Source organism: Erinaceus europaeus, chromosome 2 (assembly GCF_950295315.1).
Source record: "Erinaceus europaeus chromosome 2, mEriEur2.1, whole genome shotgun sequence".
NCBI classification, from domain to species: domain Eukaryota; kingdom Metazoa; phylum Chordata; class Mammalia; order Eulipotyphla; family Erinaceidae; genus Erinaceus; species Erinaceus europaeus.
Genome location: NC_080163.1, coordinates 95,095,627 through 95,121,072, shown reverse-complemented (window position 1 = coordinate 95,121,072; position 25,446 = coordinate 95,095,627). Strand labels below are relative to the sequence as shown.

The following is a 25,446-nucleotide window of genomic DNA, read 5'->3' as shown; positions in this document are numbered from 1 at the left end:
AACATATGAAAAACTGCTCCAGGTCACTGATTGTCAGAGAAATGCAAATTAAGACAACACTAAGATACCACCTCACTCCTGTAAGAATGGCATACATCAAAAAGGACAGCAGCAACAAATGCTGGAGAGGATGTGGGGACAGAGGAACCCTTTTACATTGCTGGTGGGAATGTAAATTGGTACAGCCTCTGTGGAGAGCAGTCTGGAAAACTCTAAGAAGGCTAGACATAGACCTTCCATATGACCCAACAATTCCTCTCCTGGGGATATACCCCAAGGACTCCATAACACCCCACCAAAAAGAGGTGTGTACTCCTATGTTCATAGCAGCACAATTCATAATAGCTAAAACCTGGAAGCAACCCAGGTGCCCAACAACAGATGAATGGCTGAGAAAGCTGTGGTATATATACACAATGGAATACTATGCAGCTATCAAGAACAATGAACCCACCTTCTCTGACCCATCTTGGACAGAGCTAGAAGGAATTATGTTAAGTGAACTAAGTCAGAAAGTTAAAGATGAGTATGGGATGATCCCACTCATCAACAAAAGCTGACTTAGAAGATCTGAAAGGGAAACTAAAAGCAGGACCTGATCAAATTGTAAGTAGGGCACCAAAGTAAAAACCCAGTGGTGAGGGGTAGACATGTAGCTTCCTGGGCCAGTGGGGGGTGGGAGTGGGCGGGAGGGATGGGTCACGGTCCTTTGGTGATGGGAATGGTGTTTATGTACACTCCTAGCAAAATGTAGACATATAAATCAGTAGTTAATTAATATGAGAGGGGGAAATCAATTGTATGTCTCAAAGGTTCTCAAAAGACAAACTGAATCTTTTTAATAGATAGGCTACGTATTTGATATGCGGACTCTCTCAAAAGCCTAGACCAAGTAGATTAGAAGCTTCCAATAGCACAGCTATATACAAGATACTGGGTACTGTACAGCAAACCATAACAAAGGGACTTTTCAAAGTTAACCCAATTAACAAATAATGTGATGATAATATTAACTATTGATTGTCTTTTTGAACCCTAAGACAGCAGGAACCTCACATCTTCACTATAGAGCCCCTACTTCCCCCAGTCCTGGCACCCTTGGATAGGGCTCACTTTCCCGTATGCATCTCCCAATCCAAACCAAATAATATTGCATCCGCCGATCACAACCTAACCAAAGCAACGATTGCCATCAACATGCTTCACCTCAGAGTGTATCCAGAGACTTCACGTGTGGAATGACAACCCTTCAGCTTCATTACTCGGGTGAGACCTTTCCTTTTATAGTACACTCTAATTTCATCTCAGGTAGTTCACTTTCTAACAAAGTCCCATAACCTAGACATACACCAATTTCTGTGAGAGAGAGCGTATGTGCACACGTATCCATAAACTACTGCAAAATATACACCTGAAAGCAGGATTACACTAGAGTTTGCAGTGAGTACTATTCCAAGCTTGGGATCCATGATTGCTCAACAAATTGTTTGGCTTTGTATGTCAACTCTCTTTTCAATCACCAGGTTCCAGATGCCACCAGGATGCTGGATAGGCTTCCCTGGATTGAAGACCCCACCAATGTGTCCTGGAGCTCAGCTTCCCCAGAGACACACCTTACTAGGGAAAGAGAGAGGCAGACTGGGAGTATGGACTGACCAGTCAACGCCCATGTTCAGCGGGGAAGCAATTACAGAAGCCAGACCCTCTACCTTCTGCAACCCTCAACGACCCTGGGTCCATGCTCCCAGAGGGCTAGAGAATGGGAAGGCTATCATGGGAGGGGGTGGGTTATGGGGATTGGGTGGTGGGAATTGTGTGGAGTTGTACCCCTCCTACCTTATGCTTTTGTTCACTAATCCTTTCTTAAATAAAAAATTAAAAAAAAAAAATTTAAAAAATGTTTGGCATTATGGCATAAAAATATAGTATGAATGTAATGAAAACAACTTTATGTTAATGCATTTAAAGTATAAGATGATGAAATAATTGCAAAAGATCATTTATCAGAACTAATGAAACAGTAAAATTAAAATAGTTCTATGCACATTGAATAAATTAACTCCATAGTATTAAATATTTTTTTCGAAGTCAAGAAAAATATAAAATGTATTATAGATCATAATAGTTAGGGATAGTATCAATTTTATACAAGCAAGTGAATAGAATGAAAAAAAAACTTATACATACTGATCAATCTATTTCATGAAACTAGGATCACTTTGAATTAAATAACCAATAGTAATATTATAAAAACAAGGAAAATTAGAGGTCAATGACTTAGTAATTTTCTTCTAAATACATCTAAAATATTAAATGAAATGAAGTAACATTACATTATAAGAATGTGCAATAAGTGAATATTAAAGAATTATAATCCTATAAAACTGCAGATATCCACACTATCTTCTGAATAGATAAATAGATAAATAGATAAAAAGACTAATTTATGAAAAATTACCTTGCAAGAAAGTATTTTTTCTTAAAGTTTTTATTTTACTTCTTTTTCTATTTTTTTAAATTATATTTATTTATTGGACAGAGACAACTAGGAACCACAAAACTAGGCAGAGAGACACCTGCAGACCTGCTTCACCACTTTCAAAGCTTTCCCCCTGCAGTTGGGAACTCTGGGGCCTTGAACCTGGGTCTTTATTCACTGTAATGTGTGCTGAACCAGGTGCACCATCACCCATCCCTTTTGCCCCAGCAAGAAAGCATTTTCATTGAATAGTGCATATAAAAACATTATTTCTTAAAATCATAGTGATTCCAAGATGTCTATTATGTTGCAACCATTCCAAAATGCTATTACTATTTAGAGTTGTACTAGGGCTTTACTTCTAACTATATCTACTTTAAATAACATTAAAGTGATCAAGTGCATAATAATTAATATAGAAACTGTGACATTTTTTCCTCAAAAGTGAAGTATCTACTACTTAGTGTACGTATTCAATTTACTCCAAATGTACCACTTTTAAAAAATATTGATAAGTTTATTCTTAAAATGATGAGAAATTTACATCTTAAGAAAACAAAAATGAAAGATACATACAGACATTTACAGCTCCTGTAACTCATTTACAGCTCCTGTAACTCAAAGAACTGTGTTACACTGTGCCAGAAATAAAAGACAAATAGCTGAAATAAAAATAGATCTGAATATATTAAGTCACCTGGTTTATTACTAAGGTGCCATTTATCATTGGAAGAAATAAAAGAACTTTTATTAAAAGTCTCTGGATCAAAGCCAAACCTCTCTTAGGCATCTGTCCAATGGACACACAAACATACAAAACCAATCTTCAAAGATATATGCTTATCTGTGTTTAACCAGTGCTATTCACAGTCTCCAAGATATGAACGCAACCCAACTGTCCACAATAGATGATGAAGGAATAAAGATGTGATATATATAAATACAACATAGATGGAGAAGGAAGTAGTCGTGATAAGAAAAATAAGCTCAAAGACAGACAAGCACTGAATAAATATACCTGCATGTAGGAAATGAATAGGTTAAGTGCACATGGCAGGGAGCACAAGGACTAGTATAAGGATCCTGGTTTAAGCACTGAGCTCCCTACCTGCAGGAAGAGTCTCTACACGGGTAGGGAAGCAGATCTGTCTGTATTTCTCTGCCCATCTCTGTCTTCCCTCCTTCCTTGACTTCTCTCTGTCCTATCCAACAGCAATTACAACAACAACAATAACGACAATAACAAGGGTAGCAAAATGGGAAAAATGGCCTCCAGGAGCAGTGTATTGATAGTGCAGACACTGAATCCCAGCAATAATCCATCGTCATCATCATAATACATAAGCTCAAGAGGGCTAAAATTACAGCCCTCAAACATGTAGTCTTGTAAGCCAATTTTACATCAACTAAAATTATATCATGAGGGAAACTGAAAGCTTAAAAAAAATTCTGGGTGAATTGCAGATGCATACATAATAAATAACAAAGAGGAATTCTATTCTTAATTGCACAAAAATTAATTTCTAAAAGTCTTGTGTTTACCTAGATGTGAATTACTTTTTAAATATTTTATTTATTTATTGGATAGAGACAGAGAAAAATTGAGAGGAAACAGGGAGCAAGGGAGGGAGAGAGGGAAACACCTACAGACCTGCTTCACCACTTGAAAAACTTTCTTCCTGAAGGTGAGGAGCCGGGGCTTGAACCTGGATCCTTGTGCATTGTAACATGTACACTCAGCCAGGTCTGTCACCATCTGGCCCCTCCAGATGTAAATCTTAAAACTATAAAGCTCTAAAGGTAAGAAAATTTTATTGACTTAACTAGGTAGATAAACAGAAACTAGAAAATTTGAAAAAAATTACTAATTAATAAATTGAAATATTCTGGTTGTTTCTATCCAATAAATAAATAAAGATATTGAAATAAATATATAAATAAAATAATTTTATTTATAGTAAGTGGAATTTTGCAATGGCAGCAACATAAGCTAAAAACAAGAAGGTAGCATAATTAAAGAAATTAAGTAATACAAAATTTTTATTGATGGATATCAGTCATTACTCAAAAATCTTAGAAATTCTAAATGAAGGCATAACAAGTTGAAGAGACATTTGTTAATGTGTGAGTATCTTATTAGCTTCAATATAAAAATGCCTCACCATTTATTTGTGACATCACCATACTTTCAAATAAAACTTAACATATTATATGGTACACGTGAAATATGTTGGCAACTTAAAAGGAATCACAATGGATAAAGCATTCAATTCTGGTGTGAAGTCTTCAGTTTGATTGCCAGCACTGCATGTGACACAGTGATGCTTGGGCTCCCAGTATCATTTTCTCCTCCTCCACATTCTCCTCCCCTTCTTCCTCCTCCCTCTCCTTCTCCCATTCCTCCCTTTCCTCCTTCTACTCCCTCTCCTCTTCCTACTCCTCCCTTTCCTCCTCCTTCTCCCTCTCTTCCTCCTACTCCCTCTCTTCCTTCTCCTCTCTTTCATTAACAAATTCAGTAATAAAGGAAAAATAAAGTATGTTTACAGGATTTGGGGATGTTGCTCAGTGGTAGAGTGGACATTTTGTATACACGAGGAGCTGGGTTTCATCTCTGACACTGTACCAGATATACTTGATAATCACATACACTTCTGAACAGAATGGAAATATAACAGAAGAAAAAATGTGTTTCATTTCTTAATGTTATGACTCAAGTCAGTGTGTAATAACAAATAAATTTTTGTCCAGATACAAGAAAATTTGAAAAATGACATTCATAGTAATAGATGATATTAAGGTGGTAACATTAATAGTTTTAACAACTAACATGTCTGCACTTCTTTTCAAAGCTGAATAACCCCTTTTTAAAGAAAATCTTGTTAATATGCTATTGAGATGAACACAAAGGCAACTTAAATTAATGTCAAAATCAGGTGATTTGTAGATAGAAATGTCATAATGGGAAGTTCAAAAATTCAAAGTTGATTGTTGCACGAGTACAAATAAGAGGAAATGTAATTAATGTACTTGAAATAATTCAGTACTATGAAGAATGAACATTGTGGAACCACCTCATCTTATACAATGCTATTTAATTATGAGAACAGTAAGACATTTTCCCCCACAAGATACTGAAATAAATGTCTGTATCAAGTACAACTGTTCATGTTGTTATAAGTTCTTAGAATTTTTTGCCATTCTTTTTCATAAGTTTTCCTTTCTCTTCCTTTTTCAATGTTCATGGCATCTGAACTGATTATTTTATTTATTTTAATTTTAATTTTTTTTTTTTTTTTTACCAGAGCACAGCTCAGCTCTGGCTTATGGTAGTGTGGGGGATTGAACTTGGGACTTGACAGCCTCAGGCATGAATGTCTCTTTGCATAACCATTATGCTATACCCCCACCCATGAACTGATAATTTAAAGTAAGATGAACATATGTAAATCAAGGTAGACTTATACAAAAGGCGAGGAGCTGTTTAAATGAGGACTTGCATTCCAGAATCAAGCTAATAGAAGCCTTAAGTTCTGAAATATTCAAGCTAAAAATAAACCCCTTTGAAATACATCAATATATACTTCCAAAAAGCCTCCTTTGATGTCTAGCGGTTCGTGTTTCCTTGTAGTTTAGTTATAAGTCACCATAAATTTGTTTTTTTATAAATTGTTAATGTTAAAAATAAGTTTGTAATTATAATAACAACTATTAAATTGTAGACACATGATCTGACGACATTTTATAGTGAGAGTTATACAATCCATATTGCCACAATTAGAGAATGAGTAAATTTAATTATTTTTAAAAAATATTTATTTATTCCCTTTGTTGCCCTTGTTGCTTTATTGTTGTAGTTTTTATTGATGTTGTTGTTGTTGGATAGGACAGAGAGAAATGGAGAGTGGAGGGGAAGACAAAGGAGGGAGAGAAAAATAGACACCTGCAGACCTGCTTCACCACTTGTGAAGCAACTCCCCTGCAGGTGGAGAGCCAGGGCTCAAACCAGAATACTTACGCCAGTCCTTGTGCTTCACGGAGTAAAATTATTATATCATGGGCCTTATTTTAACATTGTTTTGTTTGTATGTGTCTCTTTGTCAAATTTAAATTACTGAAGTCTTAACATGTCTTAGGCAGCAATGGCATAATAAAATGCCTACTTTTGATAAAATCTCATTGTGATTTACAGTATCAACATTATCAAGTCTACATAATAGTACATTTGGTCAGAGTGAGAGTTACAAAACAAAAACCATATAAACGGAATCTTAACTCATGAGTATGACAATAATTTACCTTTTTATATTCATGGCTATTGATAATGCTTCCAAGATATTACAGCATATATTGAGTTGTGAATACTCTTATTCTGTAGAGCTCAACTCATGTAAGTTCTTTATAGAAAACAACACATATCTATTACTCTTTGATTTCATAGGAAATATTTTACTGTGTATCTAATTTATGGCTATGCAATACTATCACAGATTTTAAAAAGTGGAAAAAAAATTCATAAGGACATTAGTTTCCTGGGGCTGCTGTAATAAATGACTAAAACCTAGGTGGCTTAAAGCAACAAAAAGTTACTTGGTTACAGTTTGGTGGCTAGAAATACAAAACCCAGCTGTTCTCAGACTACAGCAGCAATGGAGAAAATAGGGGAAAATATGTTTTCTCTAGCTTCAAGTGGATATTGACATTCTTTTTTTTTTTCTTTGTTTAAATTCATTTGCTTTGATAGGACAGAGAGAAATTGAGAGGGAATGAGGAGAGAGGGGAAAGAGAGAGAGAGAGAGAGAGAGAGAGAGAGATCTGCAGACCTACTTCACCACTTGTGAAGCTTTCCCCCTGCAGGTGGGCCCTGGGATTTGAACCCTGTCCTTGATCAGGGTAATATGTGTACTTAACTCAGTACTGACAGTCTTTGGATTCTTTAGTTTGTGACCATCTCACTTCAATCTCTGCCTTCATCTTCTCGTTGTCTCACCCTATTTTATCTGCGTCTTTTTCCCTACTCATCACATTTCTCAAATGTCTCCTAGAGGAACAACTCTCATTACATTTAGAGTCCTTCAGGAAATATCAGCATGATTTCCGTAACTCAAGATCCTTAAATGTTGTTATCAACAAAGACTCTTCCCAAGTAAAATCACTATCTTGAGTTTGAGAGGTTAATATTATCTATGTAACTTAAAATAATATCAAGTTTAAGGAATATACTGATGCATGGGAAATAAGGTATCTAAACAGTTAATATATAGAAAAGCAGATTCCACTATAAATACAGGAAAGTTTAGGTGTTTTAGTTCCTGCTCCCTCCCCCTTAGAGAACATTTAGCATAATTTTATAAACCAAGTTTGGAGATCTGGGAAAGATTTTCTGCAAGATCTTGATGGAGAGTAGAAATTATACAGGAAAGACTGAAGATGAAATGCATGCAAATTCCTGAAGAAGAATGAACATTATATTCTCAGAGACCTAAAGTAAGTTCAAAGTCATAGAGTTTAGAGACTCTTGGCAGTAAAGTAGTGAGCAGTCAGGCTCATCAAAAAACAATTTAGTATGATAAAGTCATATTTAAGAATTTGAGCATAAAGTATGGGAATTCAATTAAATTATTTTGAAATGCCAGTAGTCTGTTCAGCTAAACACTATGGATAAACAACTGACTGCTTGAAGGAGGACTAGAAGATGAAGATATAGAATAAATACCAAGAACAAGGGCAACAAAAGGGAAAATTAAATAAATATAAAAAAAATAATAAAAAGAATATATACCAAGTTGTAGACCGCTTCCCACTAGAGCTGGCCGCAAGGGAAATAGAGAGATGTGAATGAATCCAAGAGTTATGACTTAGGTAGAAATAATTGTTACTGCTTACAATCCATTGTACTTAGAATAATTATAATGAAGGTATCATTTGTAACAAGCCACTTGAAAGATGATGGTAGAGTTGAGTTAGATAAGAGATAATAAAAGAGACTAAGGTATAGGAAACAAAAGTAAAAATGGAGTTTGTTTCAGATATTTAAAGTTTGAAATGTTCGTTTCTGGATTGCATATTGGTCTGTGGATCATAAACTCAGGCAATTTTCAATTATGTTCACCAGGCAGTGGTGCACCGGGTTAAGTGTATATAATATGTAAATTTTCAATTAGACATAATGATCTGGCAGTTTTCAATATAAACTTGGTAAGTGAAATTATGAGTGATTCAGTGAATTGCCTCTCTAACCTGGAAGTATACAGAACAAGAAGTTACCAAAGAGACACTGAAGAGTCTAAGGGAAAAGACTGAAGTAGGAATCTATAAAGGACATTGATAATGTGATTTTGTGTGTGTGTGTGTATATATATATATACCAGTTGGGATAGGTAGTGGAGACAGCAGAATGAAAACAGAAGTTTGGGTAGTAAGTCAAATTATTGTAAATAATCCCTATTTTACCATTCAGTTATCTTTCTTGTTTTTCAATGTTGCTCTTTCTGATCTATCCTTTCCTTAAGCTTCCTAGTCATCATCTAGTCTCCTTAGATGAAGAAAATAATTTCAAATCAGAAAGTTCTTAGTTAAATTATACCAGGTAGCACAATTAGTCAAAACTGATTTTAGAATTAACTATCAAGAGATTTCTGGTGACACTGGTGAGAGCAGTTAAGCAGGAGCTGAATTCAGCCTACGGTGTAGGGAAGAGAAAAGTCAGGTATTGAAATCATCGAATTTGGTAATTAAGAGAAATAACACAACAGATAAAGGGAGAATTGTGTGACACTGAAGGATATTTTCCTTGCTTTTAATTTTACAAGTTTAAATATTACTGTCAAGGGTGAATTAGAGAGGAAAAGAATGATGTAAGCGAGAACAGCTAATATGTTAAATTTCCTTTTAAAAAGTTAGGAGGCAAATATAGATTGTTGTTCCATATCTATCTCTAATATAAGGACACTATTTCATTGTATCCAGAAGCAAGTAGAAATCTGGAAAACAATTTTTAAGTAATTATATGGAAAGAAGTCTTAACTCTTCCTAGATGAAAATTTTATGCTCTCGGTGATGAATGAGAGTGTGAGGTGTCAAGGGAAATCGGAAGATAGAAATGAAGGCTTGAAAATACATCTTTGAAAATTAGACATGAGAGTGAGACTGGTGTTAGCACACCCAGCTCAGTGCATACTCAGTGTGCAAAGATCAGGTTCAAGGCCCTGATCCCCACCTACAGATGTGATGCTCTGTGAGGAGTGCAGCAGGGTTGCAGATGTCACTCTTTCTTGGTCTCTCTCTTTTTCACCTCCTCCCCTCTCAACTTCTCTCTGCCCTATTGGGTAAAAAGACAAAAAGTTATATCTTGATCATAAGAACATCATCTGTTTCTCTCCATCCTCCCTCCCCATTATCTTCAGTTCCCTATGGACTGGCCACTCATACTTTAAGAGCATCAAGTTTCTTTTTCTCTTGTTGCTTGCCAATCTTACATTTAAATAGTTATATTTCCAACTGTCCAGTAGATCTCATTTATAGTAAAATACAAAAAAAATATATCAGTTATATTCCTAGTCTAAACAATTAATATTTATAATTTTGTAAATCAATAATTCAAGAGTTCCAAGGCCTAGTATCCAAACCCAGTGAATTTTTAAAAAATCCTCACTTTCCTTAAATGTTGTGGTTATTAACATTGTCATCATTTCCTTTGCTTGTAATACATATTGCTGGGACTCAAATTTGTCTTTGAGCCTTACTTGAGTATGAACTGAATTACAGAAAAATCTAAGTCAATGAATTGTTAAAAGATTCAATCAGTAAACAAACAGAAATCATTCAGGACTGAAACATATACTACTTACAATAATTCTTTATCTAAACAATAGATAGTTAAAGGATGCATTTCTTATAAAATAATGTAATTCAGTCCTATAACATTTCTTATTTATTTTGCCACCAGGATTATTGCTGTGGTTAGGTGCAGGTACTAGGAATCCACTGTTCCTGATGGCCATTTTGTCTTTTTTTTTTTCCTTCTTTCTAATATTTATTATATAAGGCAGAGAGAAATTGAGAGGACAGGGAGATAGAAAGAGGGAGAGGGGACCAGGTGGTGGCGCAACTGGTCAAGCACACCTATTATAGTGCACAATGATCCAGGTTCAAGCCCCTGGTCCCCATATGCTGTTTGAAAGCTTCATGAGTGGTACAAGAGGTCTGCAGGTATATCTCTCTGTCTATCTTCCTCTCTATCTTCCCCTCACCTCTCAATGTAGCTGTCTCTATCCAGTGAGAGAGAAAAAATGAGAAAGAGAGAGAGGTCTGTAGAACTGCTTCTTTGCTCATGGAGCAGACCCCCTGCAGTTAGGGAGCAGGGGCTCAAACCTGGGTCCTTGCACTTCAATTGGTTTACTTAAACTGGTGTGCCATGGGCCCATCCTCTATCTTTTTATTTTTAATATAAAGACAAAGGAAGAGAGAAAATGAGAGAGACCACAATACTGAAGCTTCCTTCAATGTAGTAGAGACTGAACTTGAACCAGGGCAATGCACATGGCAATAAGCATACTATTCAAGGAAGCTATTTTGTCAGTCCATGTGTATTTGTGTGTAAAATGCACAAAATGATATATTTTAGCATGGGATTAGACCAATTTATTAATTTGAAATATCTGACCTTTCCTCAGCCTAATCCCAAAGCTGTAAGTTTTATAACAAAAAAAAAAACATAGCGTACACACTATATACAATCAAGAAATTATACCATCCTCTACCTTTTCTAAATGTGCATTGTTTCTATAAAAAATTCTTCTATATAGTGTTTGTTTCTTTGTTTAATGAATAGCAACCTTCTTTATTCAAGTAACTATTTAGAAAATTAAGAAGGGGCACAACTCAACAGATTTTTCTACATTTCTAAACTAATTTTCTACTGATGGGACTCATAGTCAATATTTTTAGAAAATAGTGACATGACTGATAGTTTCTATGTAACTTTTTTTTTTAAAAAAATAAGTATACTATGGAAATAATAAGTTAGAAAATAACACTGAGAGAACACCCCACAATGTCCATTTCAGAAAATTTTTTTAGAAATCAAGTCTAACAGCAGCGAACGCAAAAAGAAAAACCCAAAGGGATTTCATCAAACTGCAAAGCTCTGTGCAGCATAAAAAGTCATCACCAAAACAATATGCCATCCTACTGAATGAGAGATTTTTACTCATCATATATCAAGCAGAGGGTTCACATCCAAAATATACAAAGAGCTTAGTAACAAAACAAACCCACTAAAAATCTGGAGGGAATATGGATAGAATCTTCAGATGGGAAGATATTCAGGTATTCAATAGATATGAAAAAAAAAGGCTTGAAGATACTATCAGAGAAATGCAAATAAAGACAATGAGATCCCCCACTTTACAACCACCAGAATGTCTAATGTATATATATATATATATGATTTAACAGTGGTTTACAGGATTATAAGATTACAGGGATATAGTTCCGACAACACTTCCACCACCGAGATGATGTGCTCCTCTCACCCTTTCACCCCAAGTTGACTACTTTTATCGTTTTAAAATTTTCTTGTCAGGATAATAGAATCCTCTCATGACTGTGATGTAAATAACATAACCAGCAAGGCACTTTAAAGATCTATGCTTGTATTTTATGAAGTCAAATATTCCAGCACCTCAGTGAGGCATTCCATTTATTATACAAAATTTTACTGTGTTTTCTCCTTGTCTGAAAAGTTCCAATTTCTGAATAGCTTTCAATGTAATATATGAAGCAGTTCAGTAACTTTTTGTAATAAATTATTATGTGAAAAAGGAATTAACAACCTGTCATTAAATAATTATCCAAAACTTATGGGGAAATTTTATTTTATTCATATATGTTATTTATTTACTATTTATTGGGTAGAGACAGAGAGGAATTGAGAGAGAAGTGGAACTAAAGAGGGACAGAGAAACAGCAACAAAACTGTTTCACCACTTATGCAGGTGGGGACCAAGCACTTAAACCTTGGTCCTTGCCACTGCAACATATGCATTCAACTATATATGCCACCACCAGCCCCTAAAGCCTTATTTTCTAGGCTTATTTTTGTTTGTTAGGTACAGTACCCTAGTCATCACTCTGTTGTAGTATCTTGTTGTAGTACCTTGCAAAAATTAATCATAGTCTCTAGTACCCACAACTATTCTGATTATATTACCAGATAGAAATGAATTGCCCTCTTTATAAGTTGTACAGCTCTAGCAGAATAAATCCTTATTGTTAGTCACTTACTTGTTAAGTATTACAAGTACTTCCTGAGAGTGATCTCTTTTCTTTATCTTTCTATATTTTCTAAAGTTACTTTTAGCTTTTCAATGAGATTCAAACTCAGTTTACTGCTTTTTGTGAAATTAAAACAACTGAAAAAAGCAAGGAGCGGACTGGGTGGTGGCACAGTTGGTTAAGCACACTTTAAAATGAGCCCCTATGGACCCAGGTATAAGCCCCTGGTCTTCACCTACAGAAAGAAAGCTTTGCAAGTGGTGAAGCAGTGCTACAGTTATCCCTCTGTCTCTTGTCTTCACTATCTTCACCATCCCTTTTGATTTCTCTGTCTCTATTCAATAAATAAATTAATAAATATGTATACTTAAAACATTAAAAAAAGAAAAAGCAAGGAGTTATAAAATGTAAAGATTTCATGAAATAAAATGGGTGGAGAATTCCCCTTGATAAATGAGATCATGTAGTGTTGGTTAGTGAAAGCATTTAATTTGAAGCAGTCCACATGTTTCCTCTCCTAAGCTAAGCCAGAAGTAGGAAAGTTGGAGAAAATACTGATGTGAATTAACTGTAACCTTAAATACCCTTAATTTTTATATCTTCTTTTTTGTTATCTTATTGGAATTTAGTAAGAGACCAGCATATTATTGAGGAACTGAGATGCTTATCATATCTTGAATGTTCAAAGATGACCTCTTTTCAACCTTAAAGAAATCCAGTAGACATAGTATTCCTATCAAACTGTATGTTCTTGGTGTCACAAAGTTTTTTTTTCTTTTTTGTTGCATTCAAACATTACAATCACATTTTTGAGAAAATTCAGGAATCATTAGCTTTATAGTATGACAACGAGGGTAAGGAGGACAAGAAATATTTAGTTTATGAGAACTTGTCTTTATCATCTTTAGAATTATCTACTTCTTTGTACATTTTCACTTTTGATTCAATAATGTTACCTTTATAAATGTATTTGTAAATACTAGATGGAAGAGAAAAGCAACATGGTCACACTCCAAATAGTCTAAAGAATAAAAAATATGTAGCACTCATCTCTACCTCTTCATCCTCAGCAAGATAAACAAGTGAGAAAGTATTTGACTGTTGACACATCTGAATCTGTTTCTATATCCAATTTACAGTCAGTGCATAACATACTTTCTTTAATTTTATTTTATTTCTCCTTAAAGTAGTTTCTAATATAACTTTCATCTGTATAAAGTATTATATCAGAGAAATCAAGCACAAGTTTCTGTACCCCTTATATCACTAATTTCTCTAAGTAGTTTATGCTGGAAAACAAAACCACACACACACATATACACACAATTTTTTTTTTCACCAGATTGGGAACAGAAAACTGTTTCACATTGCCTCTCATGGGGAAAGATAATGAACTAATCATGTTGCCATTTCCTAGGTCACAGCAAATAATTAAGACATTGTTACTGTGTTCTTTGTGGTGCAACCCTGTAGTGAGTTAGAATGGATTTTCTATAAATTCAGGAAAAAAATTCCCTTCAGCCTCTAATTAAACTCTACATCCTATATAATTAAGAGTGGTATGGCTCAAACTAATGCATCATTTCACATCTAGTGTATCCATAATGAACCAACCTGAATGCAGGAGAGAGAAACTTTTTTTTTCTTCCTGCCTTTAGTTCTTGCAGTAACGACTATGTTTGCTATGTCAAAAAAAAAAAGCATGTTTTGAAAAAAATATAGGGATACATTTTACATGATGACACATGTTAGTATTAATAGATTGGATAACAAATAGCTGGCATTGTCACATCATAAAACAAGTTCAAAGCATCACAGAAAAAAAATGTGCCCTCAGCCATAAAATATCCACCTATGTTAGAACAAGATGTTGAGGAAAATTTCAGTAGAATTTATTTTTCATGAATATTAAGTCCTATATCTGTTAAGTCCAATGCACATGTGAATCTGACACTAAAGACAAAATATTACTTCACAATAATTTCCATATCCAAGATGGATCTCAGGACTTTAGGTAGCATGTAAGTATCAAACATGATTAGCCCTATCATGAATGTACAAAGAAGAAAGTTCTACAGTTTTAAAATGACAGGATTGTCTAGTTTGCTATTTTAATGTAAAAATTCCAAGGTGATATTAAAAATTCTTTCTGAGCAATTACAAAAATCTTCTCACTCTTATTTTTATTTCAAAAATTTCAAGAGTCACTTCTTAACTTTGAGTACTCTTGAATCTCTGCAACTCATTTTAGTTGCATTTTAGTTGCTGAATTACTTTACAGATACTTATTTGTCTTAACCTTTCTAATGTATTTATAAAAATGAAGTGTTTGGGGTAGTTCTTTTTATCCATAAGTACATAAATGATGAGGCAAAGAGGAGCTAGATGCAGTAATTCTGCTCTAAAATATTGCCATGTTTCAATTAGCATACTAATGCACCATTTAATTAAGACCTAAATATATAAATTCAACTTAAATCAAGTAGAAACCAGAGACAAATAGCAATTAAATTCTGAAAAGAAAATGAAATTATGAATTACTATACATTAATTGTATATCACAGACATTCTCTATTAAAAATGTTCTTTATCCACAGATTCTTTTTACTGCATTTATATATTAACAGCATCATGAAGAGATACTTACAACACCGAAATAATAACAAGCATCAGAATTAATTCACCTGAAAATAACATGGCAATTATAATTAAGATTTAACAATGTCTAGACAAAATCTTTAAGTCTTACATTTTTATAAAACCTTAGATTCTTTAATGTTTATTGTTAAGCTTTTCAACAATTCCAAATTTGGAGATTCAAAGAATAAGATTGACAGTAATTATTGCATTATTAAAACTACTTTTTCCCAATAATCTTTAGTTGTATGAAGAACAAGAAAAAAGTCCTTAAGATGGATAGCTTGGTAATTGCTACATATACTTTCCATCATTGCATCATAGAGCAAATGTTCAAATATGCTAATTGAAAATTATCAAAATATTATCTCTATTATGAAATCACAATAGATACAGTTAATTTGTAATTATATACAAATTTTTTAAAAAGTTCAAAATATAATAGATTAATGGTAGTTTTTGCTACTTTACCACCCTTTAATTTACCTTGACTATTTAATGCTTAATAGTATACTGATAAACTATTAATGATGTGCTCTAAGAAAAACAAATTAAGAATACTGAAAAGTGTAATCCATTATATGATTTCCATACATAAAGATACTTCCATGTAACTTAAGTTAATAGTAAACTATTTTATTAAAAATATATTTTTAAAATAATGAAGGTGTGTGACCATTGCTATGGTATACATTGAACCAGAACTGCTATTTATACATAACTGTTATAAAAACTAGAGGACACATTTCAGCATGTGACCTGTTTTGAGTAGTGTCAGAACTTCTTACTGTTAATGCTTCAATGGGAGCATTATTATTACCCTCTGCAATTTACAACTTGGTGATAAATTTAGTAAAAGAAGCTCTGAAGAATAGTTAGCAATTAATCATAAAAATATATACTTGAAATAAATTACTAAATTTAAATAGTACATTACCCAGTTGCCAAATTATATACTTCAGTTGAAAATCTCTTCATTTAGCTGACTTACTAACATCGGGCCATAGATATATTAGCAATATATTATATCACAATTGGAAGCACACTTGTTCAACATTGAAGGTCACATTTTACTTAGTTAAGTGCATATGCACATATACATGTGTATGTATTATACATACACATATATGTATATATGGCTTAACTATCCCTCATCTAGTATAATGATGTCAACATATCCTAATACTTTTCCAAATTACATTTAATAATAGAATAAAACCAGTGAGAACTTATCATTTCCTGTTTCACTGTGAAGTCTTTCAGTAAATGATCATTTAACTGCTACCTGTGAAACTTTATTGTGTACCTCTGAGAAAGTACTGGCTTCAAAATTATTATTTAGATTGTTTTTCAGAGTATATGACTGACATTCATTTTATGGCATATTACAACCTTTTTTTTATTCTTCATTTCAAAATTGTTATATAGGGTTATGGAAGTGGGATCCACAAGATAGCCATCAATCTGAGTCATTAACTCTTCAGCTTATGAAACTTTTAGAAACAAGTTGGCCACTCCATATCTTTCATATCCATTGTTTTATTTTCTGTTATTAAGTGTCATCTTTACTAAGAAAAACCAAGGAATCTTCTTTTGAGAGACTATAATGACAAGCCAGAAAGTTGATTCACCACATTTTATTTTTTATGTCATTGGACAAAACAAATTTCTCATTAATGATCAAAGTCAATAGAATGAGTGTGAAAGTCCTAAAGCTCTCATTAGTAGGATTAATTAGTGTTTTACATTAGCTATACCAGCGAATACTTTAGATGGTCGTTATTAATTAAGTTAGTTAAATTCAAGGATTAATCATTCTGACTTTATTATTTTGTCAGTACTGGAATGGAAATTTTACATCATAGTATATTAACTACTGGTGTTAATAAAATCGTGTTTTATAGCAAAAGTTAAAGAAATAAGAGATATAAATCGGAATAAAGAGTGTAGAGAATATACTTCAAAGGTACATCGCTATTAGAGTGGAAGATAGAGAGCAAAAACTAAATTAAAAAGTCAGTGTTCCTCTTTAAAATTCTGATCCATAGGAAACTGGTTAACTTCATCTTAAAGACTCATAATGTGTCTTTGTCAAAAGTAACAAAGCAGGTTACTTCTATTTTTATTTCACAACTATTCACTCCCTGAATGAAAAGAAAAATTAAACTAAAAAAATACATAAGAACACATACTTCATTGTCAATGATATTGCTACTACCCACAAATGTACTACTGAAACAGTTTCTGTGCATGGAAAGTATATAATGTACCTGGGTGATGACCCTTGAAATTAAGAATATTAATATTCTGAAATGATGCACAAGACTAATAGAAAAAGTGTTTGTATCAACATTAAGAAGAAGGCTTCCTCTTGTGCTTAGAAGTTTAATTGCAGAACCTGTTTTACTATGAATAAAGAAGGAATTGGTTGTATTTACTAATAAACAAGGAGTTCAATAGTATTGCATTTCATCAATGTTTTCTGAGGCATATTTTACATTATTTATCACGAACAAAGATAATTAATTACTTTGATCCCCTTTTTGTCATGAGCAAGGTAACACTAATAAACAGCACCCTAACTAACAAGAAAATATCCCAAACCCACACTACATGGTGCTTTAGATATGAAGGTAAGCTTTTAACAGCAAATTGTTATCACCAGACTGTGGAACTGAACAGAGGTTTTTAAAAACTGCCAGTATACCCCATACCACCTTAGCAACAGGGCAGGAGGAACAGTTTCCAGAATATAAAAAGCTGTTGTTAAGCAAACATTGCAAGCTAAAATATAGATAACTGTAGCTTGGATTATGAGAACTATACTTCACAATATTTATAGATTAATTGGCCCAACACATTTTAAAAGACCCGCCTATATGAAATGAAATGCAAAAACAAATTCTAGTGACAACTTTTACCAAACCCACAAATAAGTGATCTAGCTTTCCTCTGTCTCAGTCCATAAGCAACCAACAGATCACATGAGAGAAGACTCTCTCTTCTTGGACACTTTTTTTTTTTCTAATTCACTTTACATTCCATTATTTCATTGACTTGGAATTTGAAACTACTTGCTTAACCCCCAAGCTCTAAAGTCTTATAATATCAGCTCTGCAGAGATTTTAGGGGGAAAGAATCCATAGCTATCCCACACCTGCTTGCTTGTGCCTGGTGGACTAAGTACCTCACTAGTTCCTCTGCCATTTTTTTGTTTCTGGGCAGTACTTACCTGCTGCTCCCCGGGCTCTGTAGATTTTATCAGGTGCTTATCCTTGTACAGAGACCAGAGACCAATATTGGGCAGGAAAATTAAAGCCACCATGAATAATAAAGTCATCTGGAGAAATCTCTTCTGTTTCCTCTTCATTGCCAATGATAGCAGAGAAGAAAAGTTAAAGGAGTTTGTCCCTTGATTGTTCCTTGTGTTTAATGCGAAAGTCCTTTTCTTGACCCTGGGAAGCACCACAAACTGAGAAGAGGCTAAAAACTTTTGTGGCGTGCTCAGCACCAATCTGCACAATTCAGAGGGAGTTGGGCATCTGCAGAACAAACACACAGTTACTTTTCCACCAGAAAACTATGACGAAGGCATTATCTATTGGCTTAGAAGTAAATGACTTGACTGAGGAAATCATTAAACCTGTCTACCTCCATTAATATAAAGCTATGGAGTAAATATGATAGCTTCATAGACTAACCGTAAGTTATGAGAAAGTCAATAGCATGCCAGATACTTAAGAAAGCGTTTTTTTTGGGGGGTGGGGGGAGTGTATCAACCCACCCCCCAGCTTAGTGTGAGAGAACCAGGTGAGGGAGTAGTAGCAGGTAATGTCGGTGAATTGAGTGGGAGCAAACGGTTTAGACCCAGCAAGTGTCAGGAAGAAAAGTGCCAGCTTTTGACATTGGCACATCACCTTCCTCCTCTTCCCTGAACACCTCCTCTGGTGTTCCCCCTTGGGATAACCCACCTGAACTCAAGTTCAACTCTCTCCGGAGCCAGCGTGCTGGCGGACTCCTTGGGATCAGGGCAAAACTCCTGTTTGGAAAGACGTTCACAAACTCCTGGATGCAAGCGTGCTGTCTGTGCAGCCCTCGGTACGCAGTGGCCACGACCCAGAGCCGCGCTGAGCAGCAGGTTCCAGATGTCAAGGGAGCGCGACTGGAGGTGGAGGCGCCCCAGCGCTTCTGCTCGCGCAGCCCACAGAATCCGATCCTGCGTGAAGGAAGCGCTCTGCCCATCAATCTCTCCCTCTTCCTCTGGTGACGCGCTCACGCTCAGCTGTTCATGTTACCATTCTTTCTTTTCTTTCTTCTTTCTTTCTTTTTTTTTCAGCAATTTGAACGAACCCAGAGGAATATCACGAGCACTGGGGAAGAGAATATTTTCAATTTCCCCTCCTGGGAAAGAGGTGGAGGGTGGTGAAACCAAATCTCAGCTGTTCTTGGAGGTGGCTGAGGGAGCCTAGGAAGGCGAGCAAAAGGCAGCGATGCAGCAGCCGCCGGCTCCTTGCTCTCTGTCGCCAGTCTTACACCCGGGCGATGCTGGAGTCCACCACGTGCGGGAGCCCTGAGCCCGGGAGAGGAAGGCGGGCCGCCTGGAGGGGGAGGGCAATTCCTAGCAGCTACCAGATCCTATATAAACAAACCCAGAAACGAGGAAGGCGAACTGTGCTAAGACACGGCAGGAAGAGGAGGATTTAGAAGCTTCCAGCAGCCGTGGATTAGTTTTTCTCCGCCTGAGATTTTTCTGGGCAACCTCCGCCAGGCAGAGAAACCATCTCACCCACTCATCTCACCCAAGTGGCGCCAGGCCAAAGATTCCAGAGGAAAAGTAGCCGGCTACAGGCAGATTTTAACCGGAATTCTTCCATTGTGCCACGGAAGTGCGGCGAGTACCTGGAGCAGCGCAGCGAGAAGCACAGAGGAAGCACAGAGGCCCCCCACCGACAGTGAGTCCCACCTCTTGGGCCAGGTAAGTGGTGCGAAAGAAAGAGAAAGCAATCGGATCTGGAAATGAGGCAGGGCTGAGGCTCTGGTTTCTTAGGCAGCGGCTTCTGGAGCTACACCTTGGAAACCCTGGAGGTTTTGCCTGAGTCTCCAAACACCCGGGCCCAGGTTGAGATGTGGCAGCACCACCCGGATCCTCCTCAGCCCAGCTCCTCCACATTTAGCGCTCCTCTTTGTCGCAAAGGCTACCTGTCCCTGTGACCTCATGCAGTCCTCCCACGATATCCGAGAAACAAGGGATAGAAACAAATATCTGGCAGATGGAACTCCTCCCTCTTCCCCAACATATAAGTGCACCAGCGCCCCTGACTGCACATGGAGGAACCTGAACCTGTGGCGGCAGGCAGTCTCTCCAAGGGACCAGTGTGCCTACCACCAAGCACAGGGTAATCTCGGATCTGGAAGCTCATAACTCCTGAAAGAATAGGGGTGTGGGTGAGACGACACACATGCATTCAGTGCCCATTGTATCGGCTGTCTAAATCAAGGAGAAACACTATGGCCATCCCTTTGTTACAAGCTAGATGTGATGGATGAGCCTGTGAAATCCGGATGGTCTCCCTAGCCCTTTGCTCCATCTCCATCACCTCCCCCTCTCTTTCCTTGTCTCCTTTGCCTCCTTTGCCTCCTCCCTCTGCTGTCTACTTTTACTCTGAGGTCTGTTTTCTGAGTGGAAAGTTATGCCTTCAACTCTTCACATAATTTACACTGTATATGAACAATACATGTGGAAAAATACATACATATGGACTGTATGACTTCGTGAATAAAGTTTTGTGCTGAAATATTCTTGTGATTCACTTGAATTTCAACAGTATATAAACATTTAATGGATAGCTTTGAATACGTCCTTTATGTAAAGACCTTTCAGTTTTACATAAGCGTGAACTTCAGAAACTAGAGAGCAAAGAACTTTAAAGGAAACAACTCCTTACCCCCCCACATCTTGTAATTTGCATTATTTTCTAAACTCCTTTCTTAGTAAGATCAATTATGAAACAGAAATATGAATTCTGGGAAGCAACATAGCAGGGAGGGGTTTTGTTTGAATGACTCCTCTGGTTCCCAAGTAAAGGAATTTAAAGAACTGGTTAAGTAGATTGGGTAATTACTGTACCATAGTTTGAGTACTAGTAAATAAAAAGTGAAAGAACTTAAAAGTCCATCTGTAATTAGGGGATTGTATTGTTAAATGGGAAACTGGGGAATGTTATGCATGTACAAACTATTGTATTTACTGTTGAATGTAAAACATTAATTCCCCAATAAAGAAATGAATTTTTAAAAAGTCCATCTGTAATTAAACAAATCATATCCCTGAAATTTTAAGTAACACTACTTTCTTATACTACAAAATACCCTTGACTACTTATTACATTTAATAAGTTCAGTGTGAGTTTCAATCGTACCTCATCACTGGCATGTGAGTAAATAATTTTACAAGAGTACACGATCCAAGAACATTATCAGTTAAATAAATGGGTACGGTAACAAGATCATGCAGGACATATCTGAGAAACTGAGGAGAAGAAAGAAAGGAAGAAGAAAAGACCTGTTAAACCCTGCTTTCACATTGTACATTTAGGTAATCAGTTTTTTTCGTCTTTCCCACTAACTTAAATTTATTTAATTATTACTTTCACGTTATAATCTCCTTTAAACCCAACCTTCAAAAATTTCACATGTGAATTTCTAATAGATGACACAGGTGTTAATTACTATTGGTATTTTAGGTTGCCTTTACAATGCCAAACAAACTATAAATGATAGTTAATGTCTTTGTTCAATATTTCAGAGAAAACAATTTCTATTTATATATATTATACATACATAATGCATATAAACAAAAAGCACAACAAAAGGGAATAAATAAGTACAATAAATAAATAAATAAAATTTCATAAATAAGAGTTAACCAGATTGGAAAGGAGATGAGTATAGGGAGCAGTGCTCATAGGCTAGGTTAAATAAAATTAATAGGGAGTCGTGCTATAGCGCAGCAGGTTAAGCGCAGGTGGCACAAAGCACAAGGACCGGCGTAAGGATCCCGGTTTGAACCCCGGCTCCCCACCTGCAGGGGAGTCGCTTCACAGGTGGTGAAGCAGGTCTGCAGGTGTCTTTCTCTCCTCCTCTCTGTCTTCCCCTGCTCTCTCCATTTCTCTCTGTCCTATCCAACAATGACAACAACAATAATAACTACAACAATAAAACAACAAGGGCAACAAAAGGGAATAAATAAATAAAATAAATATTAAAAAACCTAAATAAAATTAATAAATTACACATTGTTAATTGATTTGAGTTTAAAATAGTTAACCTATAATGGGAACTTAATTAAAAAACAAAATACTCATGATTTTGATATATCAATGACTAATTTCAATACCTAGTTTAAAGTCTAACTTTTGAGAAGAGAAGTTGTTATTTCACAAAGGAAAGCCATCAGCAATAATCTTTGGGCTTTGTTTTTTTCCTCATCACCATACAGTTATAAACCAATAAGCATTTGTATTTTTAGAATATTTTATTTATAAATTTTATATAGAAAGGAAGTTAGGTAGTTAAATAGATAGATAGATAGATAGATTGATAGATAGATAGCATACCTGCTTCACTGCTCACAGGTTTCACACTGCAGGTGAAGATCAGGGATTGAACCTGGATCCTTGTGCACTGTAACATGTGCACTCAACCTGGTGCACCACCAGCTGGCTCTAAGCATTTGTATGTTCTTTCTTTCTTTTTGTTAATCAGTGCCTGATAATGGTTTAACAAGAATAAAAGATGATAGTCAACAATTTGTATGGCTTTGTATATTAACTCTTTTCAGCCACCAAGTTCCAGATGCTACCATGATGCCAGCCAGACTTCCTTGGACAATCACCTCCACCAATGTATCCTGGAGCCCCAGAACCCACCTCACTAGGGAATGAAAGAGGCAGGCTGGAGGTATGGATCGACCTGTCAATGCCCATGTTCAGCAGGGAAGCAATTACAGAAGCCAGACCTTCCACCTTCTTCATCCCACAATTACCTTGGGTCCATACTCCCAGAGGGTAAAAGAATAGGAAAGCTATCAGGGGAGGGGATGATATATGGAGTTCTGGTGGTAGGAATTGTGTGGAGTTGTACCCCTCTTATCCTAGGTTTTATCAATGTTTCCTTTTTATAAATAAAATTAAAATGAATAAAATATTAAAGGAATATAGTTATACACCACATCTACTACCAAAGTGTTGTGCCCAGTTCTCATGAAAGACTGAAAATGCTTGCTATATTATTATTTTTCTGAGAACTTTTATTTTAATTTTTTGAATTTTTATTCAAAGTATTTGTTCAAATTTATTCAAAATTATATATTTATTAACTATTAGTTAGAAACAGCAATTGAGAGAGGAAGAGGAGATGGAAATGGAAAAAGACAAATAGACACCTGCCGCCCTGCTTTTCACCTCTTTCCCTTGTAGGTGAAGACCAGGACCTTGAATGAACCATGAGGTCCTTAGTACAATCCCTGGCAGCACATGTGCCAGTGCAAGTGCTATTGGGTTGAAATTTCTTGCAGAAACAATAGCACTATAAAGGTATTAAAATAAATACAAAGATAGATAGATAGTTGTAGAAATCCTAGTTAACCCATATCTGCAACCTTTGGAGAACTGCTGTAGCTTACAGTGGTAGGACAGGGGATTCAGAACTTTGGTGGTGGGAACGGTGTGGAGTTGTACCACTGTTATTTGTAAATCAATATTAAGTAACTAATAAAAATTTTTAAAAGTATTCTCAATTAAATGTAGTAGAAATTAACACATAAAAACACATTTATATAAATAAGTTATTTCATTATTAGGTCATTTCCTCTTACAGTCTCATTATGAAAGTCTAATGCTATTCCCACTTAACAGCTTAACAAACTAAGGCAAGGAGACAGTAAGCATCTTGCCACTCAGGTGTTAGAACAGGAGCGTGTGTGTGTGTGTCAAACTTCTGTTTGTATCAATATATTTTCCTAAAGTCTTACCCCTACCTTTAACAAAGATGTTAAGTGTCTTCTTCAATTTTTACTTTTGTGAGAAAATTAAAGAAACCATACACACCCACAAAATTAAACTATGAAGAGTTAGAAATAATGTAGTTTTATAATACCAAAGCTCTGTATTTGTGCCATTTTCTTGTGGGATGTAAAAAATGATTATTGACTGGGGCCGGGTGGTGACACACTTGGTTGAGCGCACATGTTATAATGTGCAAGGACCCAGGTTTGAGCCCCTAGTCCCCACCTGCAGGGAAAAAGCTTCCCAAGTGGTGAAGCAGTGCTACAGGTGTCTCCCCATCTCTTACCCTCTCTACCTCTCTCTTCCCTCTCGATTTCTGACTGTATCTATCCAATAAATAAAATAACGAAAAAATGTTAAAAGATTATTTAAACTAGAACGGTGTAATCAATGATTCCTTTATATTTTTCATTATATAAAAATACAACTGTACTTTTAGTGTGTTGCTTTTAATACTATATAGATCATACATCAAATTTATATCTTGAGTTTGACTTTAATTTCATAATACTTCTACCAGCCCCTTTTCAAAAATGTCTTTAACCTTATGGTCCCTTTAAAAACTTGTGTTGAACAACTATACTACATTATTTTTACCACTTCAATCAGTATCTGAAAGCTTACCAAATAAACCCCACTAGACACTTTGTCAGTCAGTACATAGTCTCACATCACATTGGATTAGTCCATAGACAATATTTTAAATAGAAGAAGGAAGTCAATGGTCACATAACCATAAGCTTCAATGAGCTTGCTATTGTATAAGAGCTAATGATCTGGTAGAATAACAGAACTACCTTTTAAAGATAACTCTGAGGTATCTGGAGATGACACTCTATGAGTCAATACAATTAAAATGATTACAATATTTAAGTCTGAAATCTAAGTGACAAAAGTAGGAGTGATTCACTTAAAGAATTTGGTAATTCATATTCTTGCAACTCTACTCTCTGCAGATTTAAAAATCCTGTTCCTGGATGGGGGTAGATA

At 35.5% G+C, this 25,446-nt stretch overlaps 1 protein-coding gene and 1 long non-coding RNA gene across 2 annotated transcripts in view; one reads left to right on the top strand and one right to left on the bottom strand.

The window, feature by feature from the left end:
* GALNTL6 (polypeptide N-acetylgalactosaminyltransferase like 6) overlaps positions 1–20,303 on the bottom strand; it is a 1,261,228-nt gene extending 1,240,925 nt beyond the window's left edge. The window contains exons 1-2 of the mRNA XM_007523011.3: positions 19,363–20,303; positions 18,624–18,933 (exon numbers count right to left, since the gene is read on the bottom strand). Coding sequence (XP_007523073.1) covers positions 18,624–18,761 — 138 coding nt within the window. The 5' untranslated portion in view covers positions 18,762–18,933; positions 19,363–20,303. The remainder of the gene's footprint in view (positions 1–18,623; positions 18,934–19,362) is intronic.
* Positions 20,304–20,315: 12 nt separating this feature from the next.
* LOC132536477 (uncharacterized) lies at positions 20,316–23,938 on the top strand. Its single transcript, XR_009548037.1, has 3 exons — positions 20,316–20,366; positions 23,232–23,350; positions 23,869–23,938. It is a non-coding gene; the product is annotated as an uncharacterized LOC132536477 (long non-coding RNA).
* Positions 23,939–25,446: the final 1,508 nt, after the last annotated feature.